Source organism: Ornithodoros turicata, chromosome 1, assembly GCF_037126465.1.
Source record: "Ornithodoros turicata isolate Travis chromosome 1, ASM3712646v1, whole genome shotgun sequence".
NCBI classification, from domain to species: domain Eukaryota; kingdom Metazoa; phylum Arthropoda; class Arachnida; order Ixodida; family Argasidae; genus Ornithodoros; species Ornithodoros turicata.
Window position 1 is genome coordinate 15,508,975 of NC_088201.1, and position 21,951 is coordinate 15,530,925.

Genomic DNA, 21,951 nt, shown 5'->3' on the forward strand with positions numbered 1-21,951 from the left:
ATGAGCGCAAGAGATGACCGGGATCTCTCTGATGCAGCTGAACCAACCCACAGCTGCCTGTTGTACCAAATAAAGGTTGAAATCAACAATTGTCGTGTGTGTCTTGTCTGAAGCTGCTGCATTGTGGTTTAGGAGCGACAGGCTAGCCAATCACTGTTCAGCAGGCTTAACGTGGACCAATCAGGGCCAGACATCGGTAGGCTTTGGTGTGAAGGGACAATCAGTAGGCTTAGCGTGGTTCGGCTTAGAAGTCAGTAGGCTTAGAATGGACCAATCAGCATGAAGTAGGCAGAGCTGGTGAAGAGTTGCGCCATCTGGTGTCAGTGGACTTAGAACGAGGGCCAATTGCCAATCAGAGCGCTGGTTGAGTGATCAGTAGGCTTAGCGTGGACTGGCTTAGAAGTCAGTAGGCTTAAAATGAACCAATCAATGCGAAGTGGGTGGAGCCATTAAAGAGTTGCGCCACGAAGTAAGTAGCATCAGGGCCGGCCACAGCCGTGCTCTATGACGCAGCTGGACCAATAGCATAATTTCTATTAAATGTGTAGGGAACCTTCTTCGGCGCCGTCAGAGCATGCGCGTTGTGAACCAATGGGTGGAGGCACGGGCCAATAGCCGTTGGAGCCTACCAGCCCCCGCTAAAGTTATCTTATGGTAAAAGTTCCACAGTTAAATTTATCTCGTCTAGAGATGAGTGTGAGTGACCAATGAGTAGCTTGCAGTTCAATGGATCAATAGCAGTGACCACTTGCTGTTAGATGGACCCATCGGAGTTGGAGCCTATGAGGGAGCTGTGACCAACTAGAACCAATAAGGAGCTGGGTGAGCGGCCACATGCAGTCAGATGAACCAATAACAGTTGGAATCTACCGAGGGAGCTGAGTGAGCATGAGAGATGTTCACGTAGACCAATGATCTCTCTGATGCAGCTGAACCTATACCCACAGCTGAACCAGGAGGCTGTTGCACCAAATAAAGGTTGAAATCAACGATTGTCGTGTGTGTCTTATCTGAAGCTGCTTAGGAGCGACAGGTAAGCCAATCACCGTTCAGTAGGCTTAGCGTGGACCAATCAGGGGGCCAGCCATCGGTAGGCTTAGAATGGACCAATCAGCGTGAAGTGGGCGGAGCCAGTAAAGTCCGGTGTCAGTGGGCTTAGAACGGGCCAATCGGCAGGCTTACATTGGAAGGGTGATCAGTAGGCTTAGAAGGAACCGCGTGGAGTTGATGCACCTGAGTCGCGCCGTCTGGTGGCACGAGGGAAGTTTGGTTGTATGAGATAGAGACATTGGGTTAGAACCATCTGAAGCCGCCGCCGCCGCCGCCGCGCACCGTCTGGTGGCGAGCCAATCGGTATAAGTTTGAACATCTGAGATAGGGCCGCAACGGGTGGGTGCCGGTGAAGGCAGTGGCGGCGGCCAATCAGATGGGGGGGGGGCTGGGAGAGTGGCTTAGAATGGACCAATCAGATGGGTAAGTTTGGACATCTGAGATAGGGCCGCAGCGGGGTCGCTGCAGCCGCGCCTGGACCAATCAGCGGTCGCGCCGGCCAATCAGCGTGAAGCCCGCTGGGGTGGAGTCAAGTAATGAACATAAACGGGCGGGGGCGGAGCTATGGTGAACCAATCAACGCGCGCGCGATCAGTAGCGGTGGCCAATCAACGGGCGCGTGCGGAGCCAAGTAATTAGCATGAAGGGGTGGAGCTACGGTAAACCAATCAATGCTCAGTCAAGGCTTAGCATGAGCCAATCAGCGTGTGAAGTGGGGGCGGAGCCAATTAATTAGCATGAAGGAGCTACGGTCAACCAATCAAAGATCAGTAGGCTTAGCATGGGCCAATCAACGTGTGAAGTGGGCGGAGCTAATGGCGGCCAATCAGATGGCTTTGGATTTGGCTTGTGTTGGCTTAGAACTGGATTGTGTTGGCTTAGAATCGGCCATCTTGGATTAGAAAAAAGAGCCCGTTATAGCGCTCGGTTCTTGTGCCGCTCGGTTCTTATGCCGCTCGGTTCTTATGCCGCTCGGTTCTTATGCCGCTCGAAAATTATACAGTCTATATCTATACTACTCCTATCAACCTTACCAGCCTTTTCGGCCTATATCAGCCAACGCATTTTGCCCGCTTCTTGCCCACCACAGCAAAATATAACCTCGAACCAGTCTCATTCTGACGTCACATGCTTGTAAACTGAGTGTCGTCTACAGACGACCTGAGCCCCTACGTCATCGATTACGTTTCGCCGCAGCACAAAGCATGCTGGTGGGCATTATGAGCCTTATCAGCCGACGCATTTTCCCCGCTTTTTGCCCACCACAGCAAAATATAACCTCGAACCGGGCTTCTCGTGTCGTCACATTTTTGTAAACAGAGGGTCGTCCATAGCAGCAAACAGAGCGGGTACACAAACTGAGAGATGGATAGAATAGCCGGTCACCCGTTTATTATTCGATCTCTACCTGATATCTAAGAGGGAGCAGCTCCCATAAAGAAATATGCTATTGCCGTGTTCCGTAAACGTTTGTCCCAAGCTGTGCTACAATGCATAGTGGAATGCATGCACAGGTTACATGTACTAGCATCAAAGTGGAAGACAGATGTTTGCCCTGAGTAAACAGTACACGCCACGTAACTTGCATGGCGAAACCACGCGTGCAGTGTAAAGGGGACTGTATGATGCAACATATTTCTGCTGGTGAGCACATACATAGAGAAAACCAATGTTTTAACTCCTACTTCTCTGGTTCGCTTCGGAGAGCTCTGTGGTGAGGCTTAATTCACACTCTTGCGTGAGCAAGAACAACTCTTACTTGCTGCTGAAGCAAAAAGCCTCAGTTCCGTGTATTTGTATTTGCTGTGTATTTTGCTGCGTAAAATGCGCCCGCATTTTACAAAAAAAAATCAGATTGCATAAGTTTCTAACCTTAAGCGTTTGGGATATCAAACTGTAATTTAGTTTCGTGACTGAATATATACACTAAAAACATTCCCTTGAAGCGCATACTCGAGCACACCGCTGACAGCCGTGACAGACATCTATATAATCATTATATTTTTCGCTTCACTGTTTCCTTGCTAACTCATCCTGCGAAAGCTCGTGGGTACCCTTGAGACATAAATGAAATGTCTCTTATGTGCCTGCTCCATAATGCAACCTCTTCCTTCGTTCCGATGAACGGATATGCGACTTTCGCAAGACTCCCCAACACATGTGCGCGGTAATATGAGAAATATTTTGAATGATGACGCGAAAAATGTTTCATTGCGAAACGCACCAGCTAACCGTGCTTCTTGAACTACCCTAGCATCACATTGTGCCCACAGTGGGACGGCATCAGAGTGGAAGTATACTTTTCAAACTGTAACCCACCCAGTGCTACGAATTTACAACCTCCTGAGTCGAGTTTCTGGAGTCTGGAGTCTCATGGCTGAAGTATAGGTGGCCAAGTGTGTTAGGTCTGCTTCGGAAAGTTTATTACGTGTACCTCTTCTTTGCGCAATTAAGCAAGTGTTAATTTGGTACCCGGGCTCTCCAATACACTACAGAAGGCAGATCCTGTAATCACTGCAATACATAATATACTCTCATGAGGATGAGATATTTATCATGCATGTGCCATAAGGTGGTCCTACACAAATACCGAAGCGGTGTTAGCAACGTGGAGTGCTCACGCACATTTGAGACCCAGTTCCCGCGGTCGTCGCTTACCGTAATTGGATTGGATTGAATTTAATTGGAGTTAAAACTAAAATAATTGGAGATCGTCGCTCTACAAGCGTACTAATCCAGCTCATTTGTGCCACAAAAGGATGGTTAGTAGCACAGACCACCAGGTGTTAGTGGGGTCACCATAATTGAGGCTGTGTATGCAACAATCGGACTTATCCCCTTCTCAATATCCTTGCTGCGATGGCATCTAAATACCGGTATGTACTTGCCAAAGAAACTTCAGGACTGTATTGCAAGTTATTGACCTGCTACAGGAGGGTAAGAAACGGAAAATGCATGTGTGTCAATGGAACGAACATTTATATCAGGACACTTTTCTACACACTCACGTAACTGCTGCAGCTTAAAGTTTGTTACGATGCGGATAAAATACTACTACCACGGAAGAGTCATGTTCTTCCAAGCTCACGTGATCGTGCAAGCAGGGCTACGGGGCGTTGTAGTCGGAGAAACCTGTGCACTCATACTAGCATGTCATATTATGATGGTCGTTAATGACATTATTTTTTAGATTGCTCATTTAGCGGCAGAAACTCGTTTAGCGGTACGATCGTGCATGGTTTCCCCACTACACAGAGGTAACTTGATCCCACCTATAGCATCATCATTGTCAGACCATCAAGGTCTGACTCCTGAAAATTGTTTTTTCTATAGGCTAAAGCCCTATGCACGCTGTGTTATATTGAAAAAGGGGCCACTACCTTCGATGTTGAATTACGCCAACTCGCCTAGCCTTCCGTTGTTACTTCATATTGGCGTTATTTGAGAAATACCAGTTGCAGTCGTCTTACAAAACGTTCACTTTCAAGTTTCCTCGGTGTGGTGGGTTTTCCGACTTATCCCCTTACTGCATACAAAGCACTGTGCAAAGCAAAGTGTGCACTGTCTTTAACATGCTTTCCTGAAATAGATAGCCGGAGCGTTGACGATCGGTTACTGAATTATATGGAGAGCAATACGAGGATGGGATAATATATGCCGCCGAAGAACCTTTAGGGGGAGGGGTGATATATTTATAAGAACAGAAATGGAAAAAATTGGAGGAAAGGTCAGCCAAACGGTGTGTCAGGTTGCTGTTCCATAAGAAAATAATTGGGAAACCTTTAGGCTTTCTGTCTATAGCTCAGTCTGATCCGTACTCAACAAAAGGCAGGGACCAGACAGAATGAGTGTGCATGGGTGTACATTTACACTCTAAGAAAAAAAGGAGTACTTTTACTCCTTTTGGGGAGTAATTGCATTGCCACAAAAAATAGTCCCTTTCGGGAGTAAATGAATGTCACAGAGTGAAGACCGCATTTCACGCGCGAGTCCCAGGTACATAATTGGTGCGCATGCATGAAAATACTTTCAAGCAAACCGTCAACCGTGATATATGGACTGATATAAAATCTTGCGCCTATACTAGGGCACAATTTGCGAAGAATATGCGCTAACTGTTTCTTACTCTGTGTGGCTGGAAAATTGCTACGTTGTCTGAGTTATACAGCCTTATGTCGTTCAAATTGACCAAAGGCACATATTTACGTAGACTGTCGCATTCAGGAGACCATTCGCGAAGTTTAGTGACAATTTGCAGTCCTCGGGAGTAAATGTCGGGTCTAAATGTTGGGTTAGGGGACTAAAATGGCGAGTAATTGCAGACTAGGGGAGTAGAAGCTGCAATTACTCCCCTTTCTACTCATTTTTTTCTTAGAGTGTAGGAAGCCGGGCAGAGAAGAGGGCCAGAGTCGGATACGGCTGTGAGAATGGGACGGATCTCAAGATCAGACAAAAAGAAAAATACGTTTCAGAGTGAAGAACCCTCGAAGGACCGCTTTTCCTTTGAGTGTACCTAAGGGTGTTTCTAAGGTGCAGCAACACACGAGACGTCCAACCCCTTTATTGCAGGCGTTTAGCGCATAGACGTTTATTTTCGGTCATTCATGTTTCATCAGCACATAGTGGGCAGATTAGAGGCATAGGCAATTAAATGTTTTCTTTAGCGGACAAAACGAATGAGGTGCAATACAGGGTGTTTTTTTTTTATTCGTTACAGAATTTCTATTTGAAAAACTAGCAGAGCAAAAGAGATGCCGTTTTTGCAGGTGGGTTATACGGCCAGGCGAACATCCTGTAGGGCAGCGTATGCAACTACTGGACGACTAATTAGCTAAAATTCATTTATTAACTTATTAATTTGATGTTTTCTGCAAAATACGAGACAGCAGAATTGGAGCCAGTCATTATTCAAGTCCACTGTCCTTGTTAAACACCCTGTGAAGCAGACGTACCTTGAGATATAAAATGTCCAATTTCGCTATGCAAATGAGCGGAAACTACAGGGTGGATTTAGCAAAGGTTACACATTTTGATCGCGTGATAAAAATAGATGATGGTTCTGGCGCTTCAAACTTTGCAGACTCATAATCATTCGCCTGAAGTTTTATCCATTTTTTTTTTTCAAATGCTATCACTTTGTATAAAAAAAAGCAAAGCAAATTCTCACCCCATGCATTTCCTGTGGCCTATACCGCCCGCAAACCGCCATTTTCTTCGGTCTACTTCACGTTCACATCACCACGTACAGGTGGCGCTGCCTCCAAACCCTGCATCTGATTCATCTGGCTGTTGGTTGTTCCATAGGTTTTGGTTTTGCTTCGTCTCCAGGCAGCGCCACCTATACGTGGTCATGTGAACGTGAAGCAAACACAGGAAAAAAATGGCGATTTGCGGGCGGTATAGGCCATAGGATAATGCATGGGGTGAGAATTTGCTTTGCTTCTAACTTTTTTTTTCTACAAAGTGACGGCATTTGAAAAAATATGGATAAAGCTTCAGGTGAATGACTATTAGTCTGCAAAGTGTGAAGCGCCAGAGACGTTATCTTGTATTTTTACGACTCGATCGAAATGTGTAATCTTTGCTACTTTTCAAGCGCAGAAACGAAGCGACCTTCACCTTATCTGGGTTGGAGAGTGGTCTCAGATTAGCGCCTACTCCAATCAGCTCCATCGTTCCAAAGCACGTGGCCCTCTCACGTGGTTGCCTGTCGCTCTTTCTGCGCTCGAGTAGTGCGTAGTTCTTGTTTCGGCTCATTTGCATAGGGAAATTTGGCAATTTATATCTCGAAGTGCGTTCGCTTCTCAGGGTGTTTAATAAGGACGATGGATTCGAATAATGACAGGCTCCAATTCTGCTATCTCGCATTTCCCATAAAACATCCAGTTAATAAGTTAATTAATGAATTTTAGCTAATTCGTCATCCAGCAGTTGCATACGCTGTCCTACAAGATGTCTGCATGGCCGTATAACCCACCTGCCAAAAAGGCATCTATTTTGCTCTGCGAGTTCTTTTATAAAAATTCCGTAACGAATAACAAAAACCTGTATATAGTGACAGCCTTGTAACTCTGCGTTCAGTACTCGCTGTTTAATGTATACTGAAAAGAACGCTGATAGGGTGGTGGATGGTAGGTCATATTAAAAATATCTCTTATTTTTCCTGATCCGTGCGGTTTAAGTGTTTTTACCGGCACGAAAATCGAATTGTTGTTGTTGACAAGCATGTGTGTCACTTATCTAGATCAAATAGCCGCCGCCGAAACAACGCCGAATCGTTCTTATTTTTAGTCGAGTCCTTGAGGCCGTTATCTATCATTTGATTCTAGAAAGCCTTATGTGCACATTATTTTTAGCTTATGCTCTCGCTTTTTCATAAACATAGGAACATGAGTATAATTGAAAGGAACAGTAGGGCTGTGGCAAGCTGGTGCATGTTGGCTACAAAAGGACGGTACCGGAGACGAGAGAGATAACCCACAGAAAATGAGTGTAATGACTGTTAAATGGGCGGTCTCGTACAGCCGCGGCGATTCCGAAACTTTGTCACAACTAGCTTCACGAGTACTGTACACATACAACCGTCAATATATTTTTGGTCGGAGCTGTAATGCGACCGCGCGCGCAGATGGCTGCGACTTCAGATATGTGCTTGTGAGTGGGGTTGTTCTGCGACTTTTAACTCGTCTCTGAAGGTTAACATAGTTGTCCTAAACCACTATGTGGGCCACTTCTTAGAATGTGCGTTTTTCGCCCGAGAACTGAAAGAAAATGTACAAGAGTTGCCGCGGTCCCCAGTCACTTCTGAAAGTCGTCTGCTCACGCAGGTGCACTGGCGCGGGCAAAAGCAGACGACTTCTGTATCCTATCACGGACTTTCCCGCAGGGCGACGTAACAGTTCGGGTTGTCGCCAACACAGACCGCGGCATGCTCTGCAATCTTTATCAATTTAATTCGGTTATTTAATAACCGTGAAGTGCTTTGTCGGGTAAATTTACGGTATTCCATTTTCAACAAAGGGCAATCGAGTGAATACACTTTATGAGAGGGGCAGGGAGTACGAGACCGTCCCTTTAACACCAAAATCAAGTTGTTGTTTGACTTTTAACGGTATATTCATGATCTGGGTAATCACTTTTTGCAACATGTGACACTATCACATAGAAAATGCAGCCCATGCAGAAAAGACATGCCCCATTATGTATCCAAAGACAACTCCTATGAGTATATTCTCATTTAACGGTACGTAATTCCAGGTACGATAGGGAAAAGGTGTAAATATGCGTGTAAATATGCGTGTTGTACTTCACATCACATGTCCCCAAAGGGTGTCCTAAGGCATTGCCACCTATATACTACATGCCTGCCCAATGAGGCAAATGCGGCCGTTCACGCAACCGTATGGGGGGCGTCAGCTTCCTAGTTCGGAAACACAGATAGTTAGAGCAGTGACAACCTTTGTCTATCCCGTAAGTGTACGCTGCCGTGATAGGTGTATACGTTGCTCTACGGTGCTTTGCGGAGATAAGCGCCCTTTGGACAGGCGCATGCTGTGCAGGCTGTGTCATTGCTCGATAAGCCAGTGGTTATCGAAAGACGCCGTGCTAGTTAGCGTTGGTACAGTCTCTTTTGGGAGTCATGTCATTTCTCCGCCTGTCAGGCGCCACCGGTTGTAATCTGCAATGTGTGTGTAGGAAGACGGCGTCATGACCAATACTGCTGATATCGCGTCGAGGTAGCTATCAGCAACCTAGGAAACTAGCGCCACTATTGTGGACGACCGGCGCCTGTGTGTTCCGGAATCATTGGGGAGGCATGGTAGCATATAGGAGGCTATGCCCGAGGTTATGCCTATATCTGTGCCTCATAAGGTGGTTGCGTACTTTTTAAACTTCTTCGTCTTGTCGATGCTGTTGTATGCTCACAGGAAAGTGATTGCTGTCTTTCTTCGTACGTTCGCTAAACACTGCATGCACCTAGCTTGCCAAGACATGTTCTCTCACAGCCATTTTATGTGATATACACAAGGTTTGAACGTCATTGGCTTCACTCAAATTGCATGAATTACTTCGGTGTTCTCTGTACGCGTCTTCGACGGTACCCTGGTGCAAGTAGCTAGAAACTGAGACCCTTTCTTGTTGTGGATTCTCGTACGCTTTTACTTGACTGGGCCTCGTAGCAGCGGTAACTATTGACATGATGTTTCACGGAATTAAAACAGGTTTCTCGTGGTTTTCCTGCAATATTCCAGTGCCGACATAGTCGACGACGTGAACAGTGCAACTCCGATGCAAAACTCTGTGCATGAGTGATTGACCCGCATGATCCTACTACCAAGCACCCGCAGCTGCAACCGTCCACTTGACTGCTCTCCGTGTTTCTTGCAGAGCGAGCTGCCCTTCCTGGAACTGAAGAACAACGTTACACAAACTGCTCGCTACGATGACAACTCGAGCCAGCACGATAACTTGAGCACAGTCAGAGAGCAAATTAAAAAGTATCTCCACATCCGAGCTATCGACGGTGATGCTCTGGTGGGCCTCCTGGTGGCGTACGTTGTGCTCATCATTCTCGGAGCGATGGGCAACTGTCTGGTGTGCGTCGCCGTCGCCCGAAAACCTCGGATGCGAACAGCTCGTAACATGTTTATCATCAACCTAGCCATCTCTGACCTCGTTCTCTGCCTGTTCACAATGCCCTTTTCTCTCGTGGAAATTGTGCTCAAATTCTGGCCACTCGGAGTCGTTACTTGCAAAATGGTGTCGGGCCTGCAAGCAACCAGTGTCTACGTGTCCACTATTAGCATCACGGCGATTGCATTGGATCGCTATAAAGCCATCGTGTATCCCAACATGAGTAAACTCGTGCCTTCGAACGCCATCTGCGCAATTGTGACAATCTGGGCTACTGCCCTCTTACTTTCACTGCCCCTATTTTTGTACAGAAGCGTCGACCATCATATGGTGCGTGTTAAGGACCACGGTGTCGTAGTGGTCGACTATCTGGACTACTGCCTGGAGAAATGGCCAATAGCTCACGGCCGAGCTCTCTACTCCGTCTTCTCAATGGTGTTCCAATACGTCCTTCCCGTTGTACTCGTAAGCGTTGCTTACCTGCGAATTTACTTGAAACTCAAGTATCGCGTGGACATGAAAAGCAGGCAGTTCTCGACGGACCGTCATAGGATGCACAGAACCAACTTGCTTCTCCTATCTATCACCCTCATTTTCTGCATCTGTTGGCTGCCCCTAAATATTTTTAACATAGTTGGCGATTTTAGATCAGAAATTTTTAAGGAACATTCCAGCCAGTTGAGAATCGTGTTCGCGGTCTGCCACATGGTAGGCATGAGTTCGGCATGCTCCAACCCCATTTTGTATGGTTGGCTGAACTCAAATTTTCGAGAAGAATTCGAAAGAATATTAGGAGAATGTTGCTGCTGCTTCCAGTCATCGCAGACACCAAGTGGAGGGGACACGATGTTGGTTCCTATGAACATGACAAACGCCTTCTCGCCGACTGGATCACGAAACATGACACCTACGCATTGTACCAGGACCGATAGACAAAGTATGGTTGTGGTTAGCGTCAATATGTGAAGCAGTTGTGAATCATCCCGTTGCTTTTTTCACTGCGGTATGTTGCTTTCCTTTTTTGTATTCTACATAACTCATTACAAAGGCATTTACTGTATAGCTACAAGATTAGCCAAATGACCGCGGATATAACTGATGCCTTAGAGGTTTGCCAATGAAAAGAAAACGGGGAACACCTATAGTAACAGTGTGGTTATGCATGCATATCACAGTGCGCTTAGTAACTATGTAACTGAATGAAGCTCTCAGGCTACAGATACACCAAGGGCAGCCTACTCAAGTAAGGTGATTACGGCATCATTGGAACGGCTACGTTGTTGGGAGACCGTTATTGATTATTCTATGCGGTTCCTTCGATGTTCCCGACAAGAGAGGTATTTCCGTTATGTCATTTGTGTGTTTGTGAGCTTGTGTATTCTTATGACCCTCGGCGCTCCTCTTTTTGTTTTGCACTGAAAGTCACACTTGCGGCATGATCGAAAGCACCCGCAGAATAATTCTGGGCACAACAGATTCTCTCCCCTAAATTCTGTTATCGTATTGAAACTACTGTTATCTTCGAAATGAACACACACGATGCTGCCACATGATGCTTTCCGTTGTTCACCTCTACAACTGGAAAAGATGAAAACAATCAGCAACGTCCCTGACGAAATATTTCAGGGCTGCATTGTAGCGTGTACTACTGTTGTTGAACTTGCAGGAGCGAGGACGCGAAAATATCGCCTGACGGGCACGGTACTTAATCTTACTCCTCCATTCTTCCATTTTAATGTTGATGTTACAAAATAATATGAAGCCGGCTGCACCAAACTCATTAACTTTAAATAAAACAGACAAGCGAGCTGGTATACGACAGACCTCAAGAGCGAGAGAGAGAGAGAGAGACATTTAGAGGGGGGGGGGATGTGACATGAGAGAGACGTGTCGTTTTACCCTTTCGTTGTATGTGTCCTTGTATTTACTCCCGAAACTCAAGGAAATGTTACCTTCATCCACAATTCACCAGCTCGCTTGCTGACTCCTCATCTGTTCTTTCATTGGTAAGCCTGTAGGCAGAGCCGTCGCGAGGCGAGTTAGCACCCAGGGTAGGGTAAATCTGAAGCGCCCCCCCTTCCTCTCCACACGGCCGTCAGAAGCCCTGTAAACAAAGAAAAGTGACCGCCTACTTTCACTGGCGAGATTGTAAATTCAAATTCTCTTCATTCCCGCTTTATATTGTCCAACCAACCTGCCACGGCCTGCCGTTCGGCACCCTCTCTGACGAGGACGCCCGGGTCAGCTGCCCCCTCTCGCTTCCACCCCGTCGCTACGGCTCTGCCTGTAAATAATGTCTTTCGTGAGCTTCAAGAACAAAAGAAACAGAACTTAGGAAATGAGACTTCAGTTTCGCCTTCCTGCGTTCTGTTCTGTCGCTTCTTAACTCGAATAGGTTACCTTCACACCCATTTCTTAACCATATGAAATTCTAAAGTCTGGCCCCAGCGCAATTCTGAACTGAAATCGTCCGCCCAAATTTAAGAGATGAATTATATGTAACACGTAGAGCGGTTAGCGTGTGGGCGCCTGGCCAGTCCTCCGACACGCTGTTGCAATATCTAGGGATTTGCTGTCCATCCTCGCATGGCCTCGTGCGATTGCAACTGCACTGAATATGCATGTTCTGTCATACCACTAAGAGAGCACTCGGGCGATGTTGTGACATCCGTTTTGCACAGAAGCGCTTTCTCGAAAGGCTTGTCGGATCGAGTTGTGTTTCCAGTGTTCTGGGCATCCCAGATGGGATTTCGTATGCGTAGCCAAAGCATATTTCGTGTAGCCAGCGATGTGGGTAACCTCGCACGTTTGTGTTTACATAGGCAGTATTGCAGGCAGCTGTCAGCACCAGTGAAATACGTGTATTAGTGCGTATGAGACTCGTACGCTGCCTTGTCTGCATCCGTGGATGTTGACTCTTTTGGCGTGTACGCCAAAAGACGCGGTAGTAGCCTCCCGTACTATAAGTGATTCCCTGCACGAGCCCTCTACTGCATGAGTCCGTTAATTACTGCGTCTTGTGTCACCGTAGATTGTCCCAGAAGCATACAGATTGTCCCAGCGCTACCTTATGCAATCAAAGATGGAACTTTACGGTCATGCGAGTGTGCACTCCCTTTACACATTTACCTATATGCGTAGCTCACACGTTCTCCGGTTTAAATACCACAGATGTGTTAGTTGCACTTTTTCTTTTTTTCTTTCCTTTCTTTTTTTTTTTTTCTTTTGTAAGAAACGACCGTATATTCCCCACCATCGTCGTCGTCAATGTGTAGCTCGTCCGTCATCTGAAACAACGTGCCTTGGCCTTCATGGGAAATCGGTGACCCCTCACAGTGAGGGAGGAAGGCCACCATTCTCGCTCTGGTCCTTGTCATCTGTTTCATAGTGAAAAAGTCTGAGCATGGGCCCCAAAAAAATATTTGCAGCAGACTGATTTGTTGCGTGCGGTGGTTTTCTCCGCGTGCTGGGATAATCGTGCGCTCAGCACACGTCGTCGCTAACGATGGTGTGCACAGTGCACTGCAAGCTAATCTTTGCACGTGTTAGTCATCCTATGTACAAGGAGTGTTCAATAATTTATCTACCTGAGTAGGAAAGAAACAACTTATCGAAACTTTTTTTTTTCAGTGTATTCTCCCAACAACTCGTCACACTTGTTCCACTTTTCTTTTATTGAAAACATTATTTTGGTTGCTCGCCAAGCCAGGTCGTTACGGCTTTCTTCACTTCTTCAAGAACCACTTCCTTAAGATTTTTTTTAAATATCGAAATAGAAAATAATCCGAGGGAGCTAGGTTTGAATTGTAAAGTGGGTGGTTTTGTTGTTTGAAACCACATTGGTGAATGACAGCCTGAACTTTTGCAGACGTGTGCAATGGTGCGTTGTCATGCAGGAGCAACACGCCTTTTGGGAGCTTTCTTCGTTTTTTTTCTTCTCTTTGACGACCTCTTGCAAAGAAGTAATTGTGTGAGCATAAATCTCTCCTGTTATAGCAGTCTTCTGTGGCGTGAATTCTAACAGCAAAATTCCTTTATCATCCCAGAAAACAGTTGCCATGACCTGTGTAGCAGATTTTTCAAGTTTAAGTCTTTTGGGGGAGGGGAAGTCTGGCTCAACATGGACTGCAATGGACAACATGACAGCATGGACTCTCCCATTTTGGACTTAGAATCTCTGTGATAGACCCAAGCTTCGTCTTCTGTCACCAAACGTTGGAGAAAATGTTCTAGATCCTCACTGAGCAGCTCTAAGTTCCATTGAGAGCCCTTTCGCCAAGTGCCCTTTTGAAAAGAACTCAACGTACTTGAGAGACATCTTGCACTAACCTTAGCCATGTCCAGTTTTTCATGTATAATACCGAAACTGCTCCTGCTGCTATGTGTGTCTTCGCCGTTATTCGGGACGCCGCCTTCATTCCCCTATCTCCCAAAATCAAGCGTTCCTTTCTAGCACATTTCTTTGAGAAGTCGCTTTCACAGAAGTCGCCCAGTGTGGGTGTCGTCTGCAATCGACTCTCTTCCCCATTTCAAATGCTTCCTCCGAAATTTCACTTTGTAGTATGAAGAGGCAGACTCCCTGTAAATGCCACCATGCTTCTTGTTTTTATTTGTTCATCTATTTAATTGTCTTTTCGTTATTTCGTTTTCTTTCTTGTTTATATTTTTTTCCTTTTCCTTTCCTTTTTTGTATGTTTAGGGAATAGCAAGCCGGCGTGCTGCATGGCTGACCTTACCCCTTTCTTTTTCTTCTTTTTCTTTTTTTTCTGCAAATAATCCCCCCACCACTACCACCACCACCACCACCACCACCATGCGTTCAAGTATCTCCTTTGGCTTCTTACGTTCTTTAGTAAGAAAGTTTAGAATTTCGCTCGACATCGAGGCCTTTTTTAGAAATCTCACACACGCGTTCAGTTAACATGCTGTCACTCTACTAGTTATAATCGTACTGAACTGAGGCTAAGTAATATCTCAAGACATGTCCCGACATGCAGATACATGTTGCAACCTGATCATTATCTTTCCTTCATACTGAGGTAGATAAATTATTGAACGCTCCTCGTATCCCATTTTACCTCGAAAGCAATCAGCTAGCGCATCTCCTCAGTGAAAACTAAAATCTACCCTATGAAAGCTAAACTTAAAGTGATGCCCCGCGACGGAGATCCGGTAGCAATCTAAGTAATATCGCAGTTTCTTAGAAATTATGTAGCATTCGAAAAAGGTATTTCAATATCATGCTGCAAGGTGAATCTCCCGGTACATAAACAGCGGCTCTGGAATGGCTGTGCATTCCCTGCAGGGTGTTACTTTTCTTCATCCCCCCCCCCCCCAGCAATCTTAAGAAAAATTGTATTTTCGAAACAATGACGTGAGCGCATGCCCTCAGGTGATCGAGATCGCGCTAACGGGATTAATTATAGTTATACACAAGGTAGCGGTGTTTACAGCAGCCGCTGCCGCAAAAAGGAACATATAAAAGACGCACGAAACAAAGAAAAGGGGATCGTTACATAACGAGAACTTCGAGGCAATTTTCACTTCGCAAGACATTATCAGCATATTCCATCTTTATTTATTTTACTTCTCTATTAATTCTTCTCTCTCTTTTTTGTGTATGTGTGTGTGTGTGTGTGTGTATGCGCGCGCGCATCTCGGAATTTCCCATCCAAGAGCTTGGGAGGGTCAACATGTGATTTTGGAATTTTGCCATAGCACATCAACTGCTTCAGTCGTCCGTTTACGGTTCTTTTACATAATTGACGAACAAAAACAATCACGCACACCCAAGCATGCAAATGGTGCAAAATGAAGCTAAGGACGGGCATTCAAAAGCGGCGGACGCACCCTAAGCAGCAACGGTTCAATATTTGAATGCATTCCCAGTACGTAAGTGTGTGCCGCCCGCTCTATGGATGTATACCCTCTGTTAGTTACACACAAGGTGTCCCCCCCCCCCCCGGAACGTAAAAAAATTTCATAGTCATATTAATTTTAATAAAGTTTCGCGATCGGCGGAGCGTCCTGTCCTTTGCTCTTCCGACTCCAGACGAAAGAGATAGTAATGAACGATAGTAGAAACGAGAGAGACAGTAATCGAGCTGACTTACGGTTCTACGGCGACAATAATGAAATCTAGTGAATGGTTTTCGCTCATACGGTATCACCGGTGACCAATGGGGGGAAGTGACTCAGAATGTAATCCTCCGATCGGGGAAGCGGCAAAGCCGTTCGCGAACCGTCTGAGTGAAAGCGATTCACTAAAACTCCATATTCTACTTCGGGAAACGAAAGGTTTCCACGAACATAAACATAACTGCAATCTTGCCGTCGCTTTCCTTCCCTTGCGTGTATACGTCCTACGCCGATCGAACGGGGGATTGAGCGCCCGCTGTTTTCATTGTTTCCGTGCGATGTCGCGGACCAGTGAAAACAATAGATATGCTCGAATGTACAATGGACGGTTCCTATGTCTACAGATGGGTTTTTACGTGTATACGTGCATCTCTCTTAAACGTAATGCAGGTAATGGTGGAGCTGGTGCGAACAGCCTTCAGCTGCTCTTCAGTGGTGAATCACCCCAGGTCATAGTCACGATTTATTTGTTGTTGTTGCCATTGCTGGCCTCACAATTTTGAGCAGCTTCACGACTATAGTTGGGACTAAGGGGACTAAGGGGAGGGGATTAGGATCGATCGATCGATGTTTCACCGATACTTAAGTCCAAATCTAAGCTAGTTCAAGCCATATGAAAGGTCCAAATACTTGACAGCACATCATAGAGGTCTCCTAGCTAGCCCCGTTTCACTTTCAAACTATATTTCTCCGACTGTCACCTCACCATATCGAGTTCGAGATTTTCTACGCGTTATGCCACATTTCAAAACTCAAGCAAGACACATTACCCCAGATGACACGCAACGTCATCAGACGTCATCATCATGTGATCGCGTTCTTTTGTTTTATGCAGTATAGTTTATGTTATTGCTTGCGTGGCCCGACGATGTTACCCCAGAAAGACATAGAAATTGTTACCCTTGCGTGGAGTTGATGTTTTCGATTGAGTAGCTCTCAGTTCTGCAAGGCACGTATATAGTAGCAGGCTCGAACTGTGAACACCTTAACGTAGAAGGGTAGATCAAATGCCGCATGGTACTCTAAATCAGTGTAAGCGACACGCGTCCATCTTATAGTATGATCCTGTGGAAATATTCAACCACTAGGATGGCTGACCAGGAACCTCAGTCATCAAAGCCTACGCGATCAGCGGCAAATTTCAAAATTTTTTAGCAATATTTTTTTCGGGGGGAAATCAAGCACGGCACGACTCATACCTGAACTTTTTCATGAAGATCGTCGGACACTTCTTTTTTTAAGTGAATAGTAGACAAGTGCGCATATAAACGGTTGCTACCCACATGACCTAACTTTCCTGGAGCTCATGAATGTGAGAAAGTGCACTGACCTCACTTACACTCGTCTTCATGAGTCAAGCGAACGGGTAAGCGCTAGGAAGTTCTAGATTGAAGACAGTAGAAACATCATTTGGTTATGGGGTACCTGCACTCACATTATTTTTAATACGTGCTCGAGGTAACTGGTACTCAATAATTCCAAAGCTGAGGGAGTTACAACTTATAAGGCAGATGTAATGTCGGAACGGTTTTTACGATCGCAGTCCTTTCTGATCATGTAGCGATACGCAGAGGATTACTGCTCTAGGCACTTGGTCACAAATAAATAATTTATACCAGCGAACAGCCACAAAAGGGACCTCTTGCTGCATTATTACCGCAACAATGAAGGTATCCGCCAACTAAAAGCCCCGACTTCTTGGATATCAACGTTAATACGTAATAGTACGGTGCTGGACAAAAGTTTACGGAACACGCTCAGGCGCATTCCTCCCTCAGAGAGACACGCTACCAGCGAATGGTATCATACGGCCTTGCAAACAGGTGGCTGGGTTACCTAGGCACATGTCTGTAGGTCCGTACGATCCCATTCGCTGCTAGGGTGTCAATGTGAGGAAGGAATGCGCCAGAGCGTGTTCCGTAAATTTTGGTGCAGCACTGTATTTCAGGTGGTCGTTGCCCCAAATCAGCAAGAGTTGGCAGTCATGCTCCGCACCAGACGACGAGGAAGGAGCCCAGTTTTGCGAAGCATGATAATCAGTCGTCTCTAGCGCTAGGTTGTGTTTAGTCTGTACGTACCTTCCCACCTATGGGCTTTTTAGCAAGTGCCGAGCGCTCAGTGCAGGGCACATACTATTGTTCAATGTCCCTCATAGAAAGCCGTAGAAAAGTCCACTTGTATCACCTCAATAAATCGCTGTCCTCGGTAGAAAATTGATCCCGCATCTTTATGATAAATGTTGCCGGTACACCTGATACCGTAGAACCAGTGGTGGCAGGAGACGGGCGTTAGAAATGTCCATTCAACATGGTTAGAAATGAATCGCGTTAACTTTTAGCATTCTGAAGTTGACACGTTTACGAGAAGCTACACAGCCCTGCATCTTCACAAGCAAAAGTACAGCGATGCGTACCTTCTTTGACATACAAAAATAAGGGGCTTGCTACGTGCTACTTAATAGTACAACTGCACAAGGGTGAGTGATAATTAGTCAAAATATAGCATTCTGTATGGAACATAAACATAGTTTTCGCGCTAATCAGAAAACTGAAGAAGACCTTTTTTAATTTTCCTTTGTCTTAGCCTTTCTGGGGTATCACGGCACTTTGTGACTCCATCGAGGCTGTCGTGGGGCGAGGTCGTGAAGCACATGTCAACGCGCATTGTTTCATGTTGCTATTGTGTACTCATGTGTATGGGGTGCATCTAATACCTTTTTCACAAATACTTTCATAAATCGAGCACTTATACCTCGCTGTACATTGTTAGTCCTCTCTTCCTCTCTGCAATGCAGGGTGCTGTCGACACCGTCCAACGTGAATGGGTTATAGTGTGACGTTGATCTTGCATTATGTCATTCTACAATGTTTACATTTTCCAAACTCGAATGTTTACAGGAGGAACCTCTACCCCGTCCGACGTTTCTGCTAGATGTGGAGAACGGTAGCTACGAGTACCCCAGCAGCAATGCAAGCGACAACTCGACGCTGGACATCAATCAGTTGCTTATCCAGAAGTACCAGCAGTACCTCAACATTCGCGCCATCAGTGAAGAGGCTCTAGCCGGGCTCCTAGTTGCCTACGCTGTGCTCATCTTGACTGGAGCGACTGGGAACGGCCTGGTATGTGTCGCGGTCGCTCGCAAGCCCCAGATGCGCACCGCGCGTAATGTGTTCATCATCAATCTGGCCATATCAGACCTCATACTGTGCCTCTTCACTATGCCCTTCTCCCTGGTGGAAATTGTGCTCAAGTTCTGGCCACTTGACAGCGTCACGTGCAAACTGGTCTCTGGTTTGCAAGCGACGAGCATCTTCGTCTCTACCATCAGCATCACTGCGATTGCCCTGGACAGATACACAGTGATCGTGTACCCGACGCAGGAACACTGCAAACCAGTCAGCGCTGTCCTCACGCTGTCGTGTATCTGGTTGATTGCGCTTCTGCTGTCCACACCATTGTTCGTGTACCGCCTCGTCGATCGCCAGAACCTGCCGAATGTGGGCAGCCTCCGTGCTGAGCTACGACTGGAATCCGTTGAATACTGCATCGAAAAGTGGCCCATCCAGCACGGCCGCTTCTTCTATTCCGTCTTTTCAATGGTGTTTCAGTATGTGCTTCCTATCCTCATTGTGAGCGTTGCCTATGCACGCATATGCCAGAAGCTCAAGTACCGTATGGTGGCGAAAGGCACCAAGCTGCAAGAAAAGCAGCAGCGCGACCAGAAACGCATGCAGAAAACCAACATCCTGCTCATATCCATCACGCTCATCTTCGGCATCAGCTGGCTGCCACTGCACATCCTCAACATAGTCGCCGATGTGGCTCCTTCAATCTTCGCTAGCAATGCGCAGTTTCGCATTCTGTTCGCCTGTTGTCATATGGTGAGCATGAGCTCTGCCTGTTCGAACCCGCTCTTGTACGGCTGGCTCAATGACAACTTTCGCAAAGAGTTCAAAGAGATATTTGCCAGCTGTTGCGGCAGTGCGGCGCTCCGCAGGAGAACATCCAACAACGAGCTTGTTGTGCTATACACACGTAACCATGCGCAAAGTGAAGCCACCTGTTTGGCGGATACCAACTGCCTTGAACACAAAGGAGACAAATACGACACCTTGGTCATTAGTGCTCCCGAATAAGGGTGCCACTCATAAGACTCACTCTCGTTCATGGAACAGATCCAGCTCCTGTGACTGAGTAGACAAGGGGCGCTATGACCACTCTTATACCACGGTGTATTTGTGTCGACTAGTTGTGTTCGACACGGAGAACTGAGTTATCCGCGAGCAACGGTTCCACCACACATCGAGCATATTAAAAATCATGTTCCCCAAAGGTGATCACTGCCCACGACTGGGAATCCAAGCCAGTGCCCCACACGTTGACTTACGTATACAGTAATGTGCTTCAAATGAGATGCACAAATCAGTATGGAAAGAATTTCTTACGAAACTATATCCGATTTCTACGTGTTGTTTAAACGAAACAGGAAGGTACAACGCAAATTTGGCCCCTGAATAAAAAAAGCTTTACATTTTTAACCCTGGAATGAAAAGTTTCGAAACCGGCAGATGACACATACGAGAACAATGATGGTTTCGGCTCAGCGAAAGGTGAGAAGTTTTTCTCTCTTTTTTTTTTTCCTTTCTTTCTTTGTGTGCACTGAGAAAAGAAACGGAAAAAGCTTGTTATTACAAATTATTGTACCATCCTGCAAAATTTACGCCCCTGTATGGAACAAGTACGACAGCTTGCGGCGAACAACAGGCTGCAAGATTCGGCCGTCAGAGCATTATGCTTGAAACTAAAACAATATGTCTGCGGAACAACAGAAGGCATCAGGCTTCTAACAGTACGCGCTGCTTTGTATATGTAGCTTTATTAAGGTGCGTTGTATTGATCTCATCATATCATAGAAGGTGAGATGCCACCTTGTAGCTCATTGTAAGGCTATTGGTAAATTCCTTTCTGTTATCACTGTTAAATATTTTCAGTTTGTTTCTAGACGTTGAGTAAAGAAAGTATGCCTATTCGTGCTGCATCACACTGGGGATTGTTAGTTCGGATTGACATACACATGTACACCGACCTGTCGCAGTGCATTTTGCTTCGCCGGTTGCTATCCATTTGCCGTTCTCTAAGTTTGTCTTATAGGTTACCATATGTGAGAGGCTCGCACGGTGCATTTGCTCCCGGGAGTAAATGAATTCATCTTGCCACACAATGGTTCCTGCCCTATTATTGTGTGAATATGCTTATCAGTTGATGTCGTTAATTATTTGCTTTCATTCACTTTCCTGACAGTTTCATGTATTCAGCTGTCTCCGCGCGCTACAGATGTACCCCTGTATATTTTGTGTAGAGACATTCGTGGGAGTCTGGCCTTTGCGGCGTACGTTAATGAAACGGCGATGAAGCTGTTCAAGCGCATTGGATGCTTTTGCAAACGAGCCATCTCGGTGATGCAACGTGGGCGAGCTCTATGTGTGCGTTTTGTAATGTTTCTATGTGGTGGCACCCCCTCAGTCACAATCCTCCGATGCCATGCACGCTCTAATTGTTGTTGTCTTTCAACAGAGTTCCAGGTGGTGTCACACACATCTTTGACAACGTATATCGACTTAATCACTGTTGCTGGCATTAAACATTGCACTGTATCGTGTTATATACTTCGATCTGCGACTTTGTAGGTCCCCATGTACATTTCGTATCCTGTGTGCCCCAATTGCCGCTGGGCTATTTTGGCATGCTGTCTTCTTTCTCTTCCTTTTTGTACAAAGACTCTGTAAAGCTCGCACAGGACCGCATTTTCTTCATTAAAAGGGCAAGAAACGTTGTATTACATTTCTCGCATTAAAATTTGATGCGGTGTTAGTGTGAAGGTAGTGTGAGCTTTATTACTCTATGAGCGCCTTTGCCAGCATATATGCGTGTGCAATTGTGCTGCAAGTGTGCCACTTCATGACTGTCGAGTCGCATGTCTATATATATATTTATGTCACAATTTATGCGGAGTTGTGTTCTGAATCTACCGTATAGGTATGTACTATGAATGTTGAAAATTATTATTTTTATATGTACTTCACCATTATTAAATGTCTAAGCATTTGCACACTGAATCCAACTCGG

General features: G+C 45.8%; 2 protein-coding genes across 3 annotated transcripts in view; both read left to right on the forward strand.

The window, feature by feature from the left end:
- Nucleotides 1-21,722, forward strand: part of LOC135377526 (neuropeptide F receptor-like) — a 414,003-nt gene extending 392,281 nt beyond the window's left edge. For both annotated transcript variants that reach the window (XM_064610012.1, XM_064610013.1), the window contains one exon: nt 18,720-21,722. In XM_064610012.1, coding sequence (XP_064466082.1) covers nt 18,720-19,961 — 1,242 coding nt within the window. In that variant the 3' untranslated portion in view covers nt 19,962-21,722. The remainder of the gene's footprint in view (nt 1-18,719) is intronic.
- On the forward strand, nt 9,373-11,143 carry LOC135377527 (neuropeptide F receptor-like). The gene has a single exon (XM_064610014.1). The coding sequence runs from the start codon at nt 9,373-9,375 to the stop codon at nt 10,648-10,650; it is 1,278 nt and encodes a 425-aa protein (XP_064466084.1). The 3' UTR covers nt 10,651-11,143.
- Nucleotides 21,723-21,951: the final 229 nt, after the last annotated feature.

What these genes read in the sequence shown, in the direction of transcription:
- LOC135377527 (XM_064610014.1), top strand. Translation starts at nt 9,373, where the DNA reads ATGATCCTACTACCAAGCACCCGCAGCTGCAACCGTCCACTTGACTGC.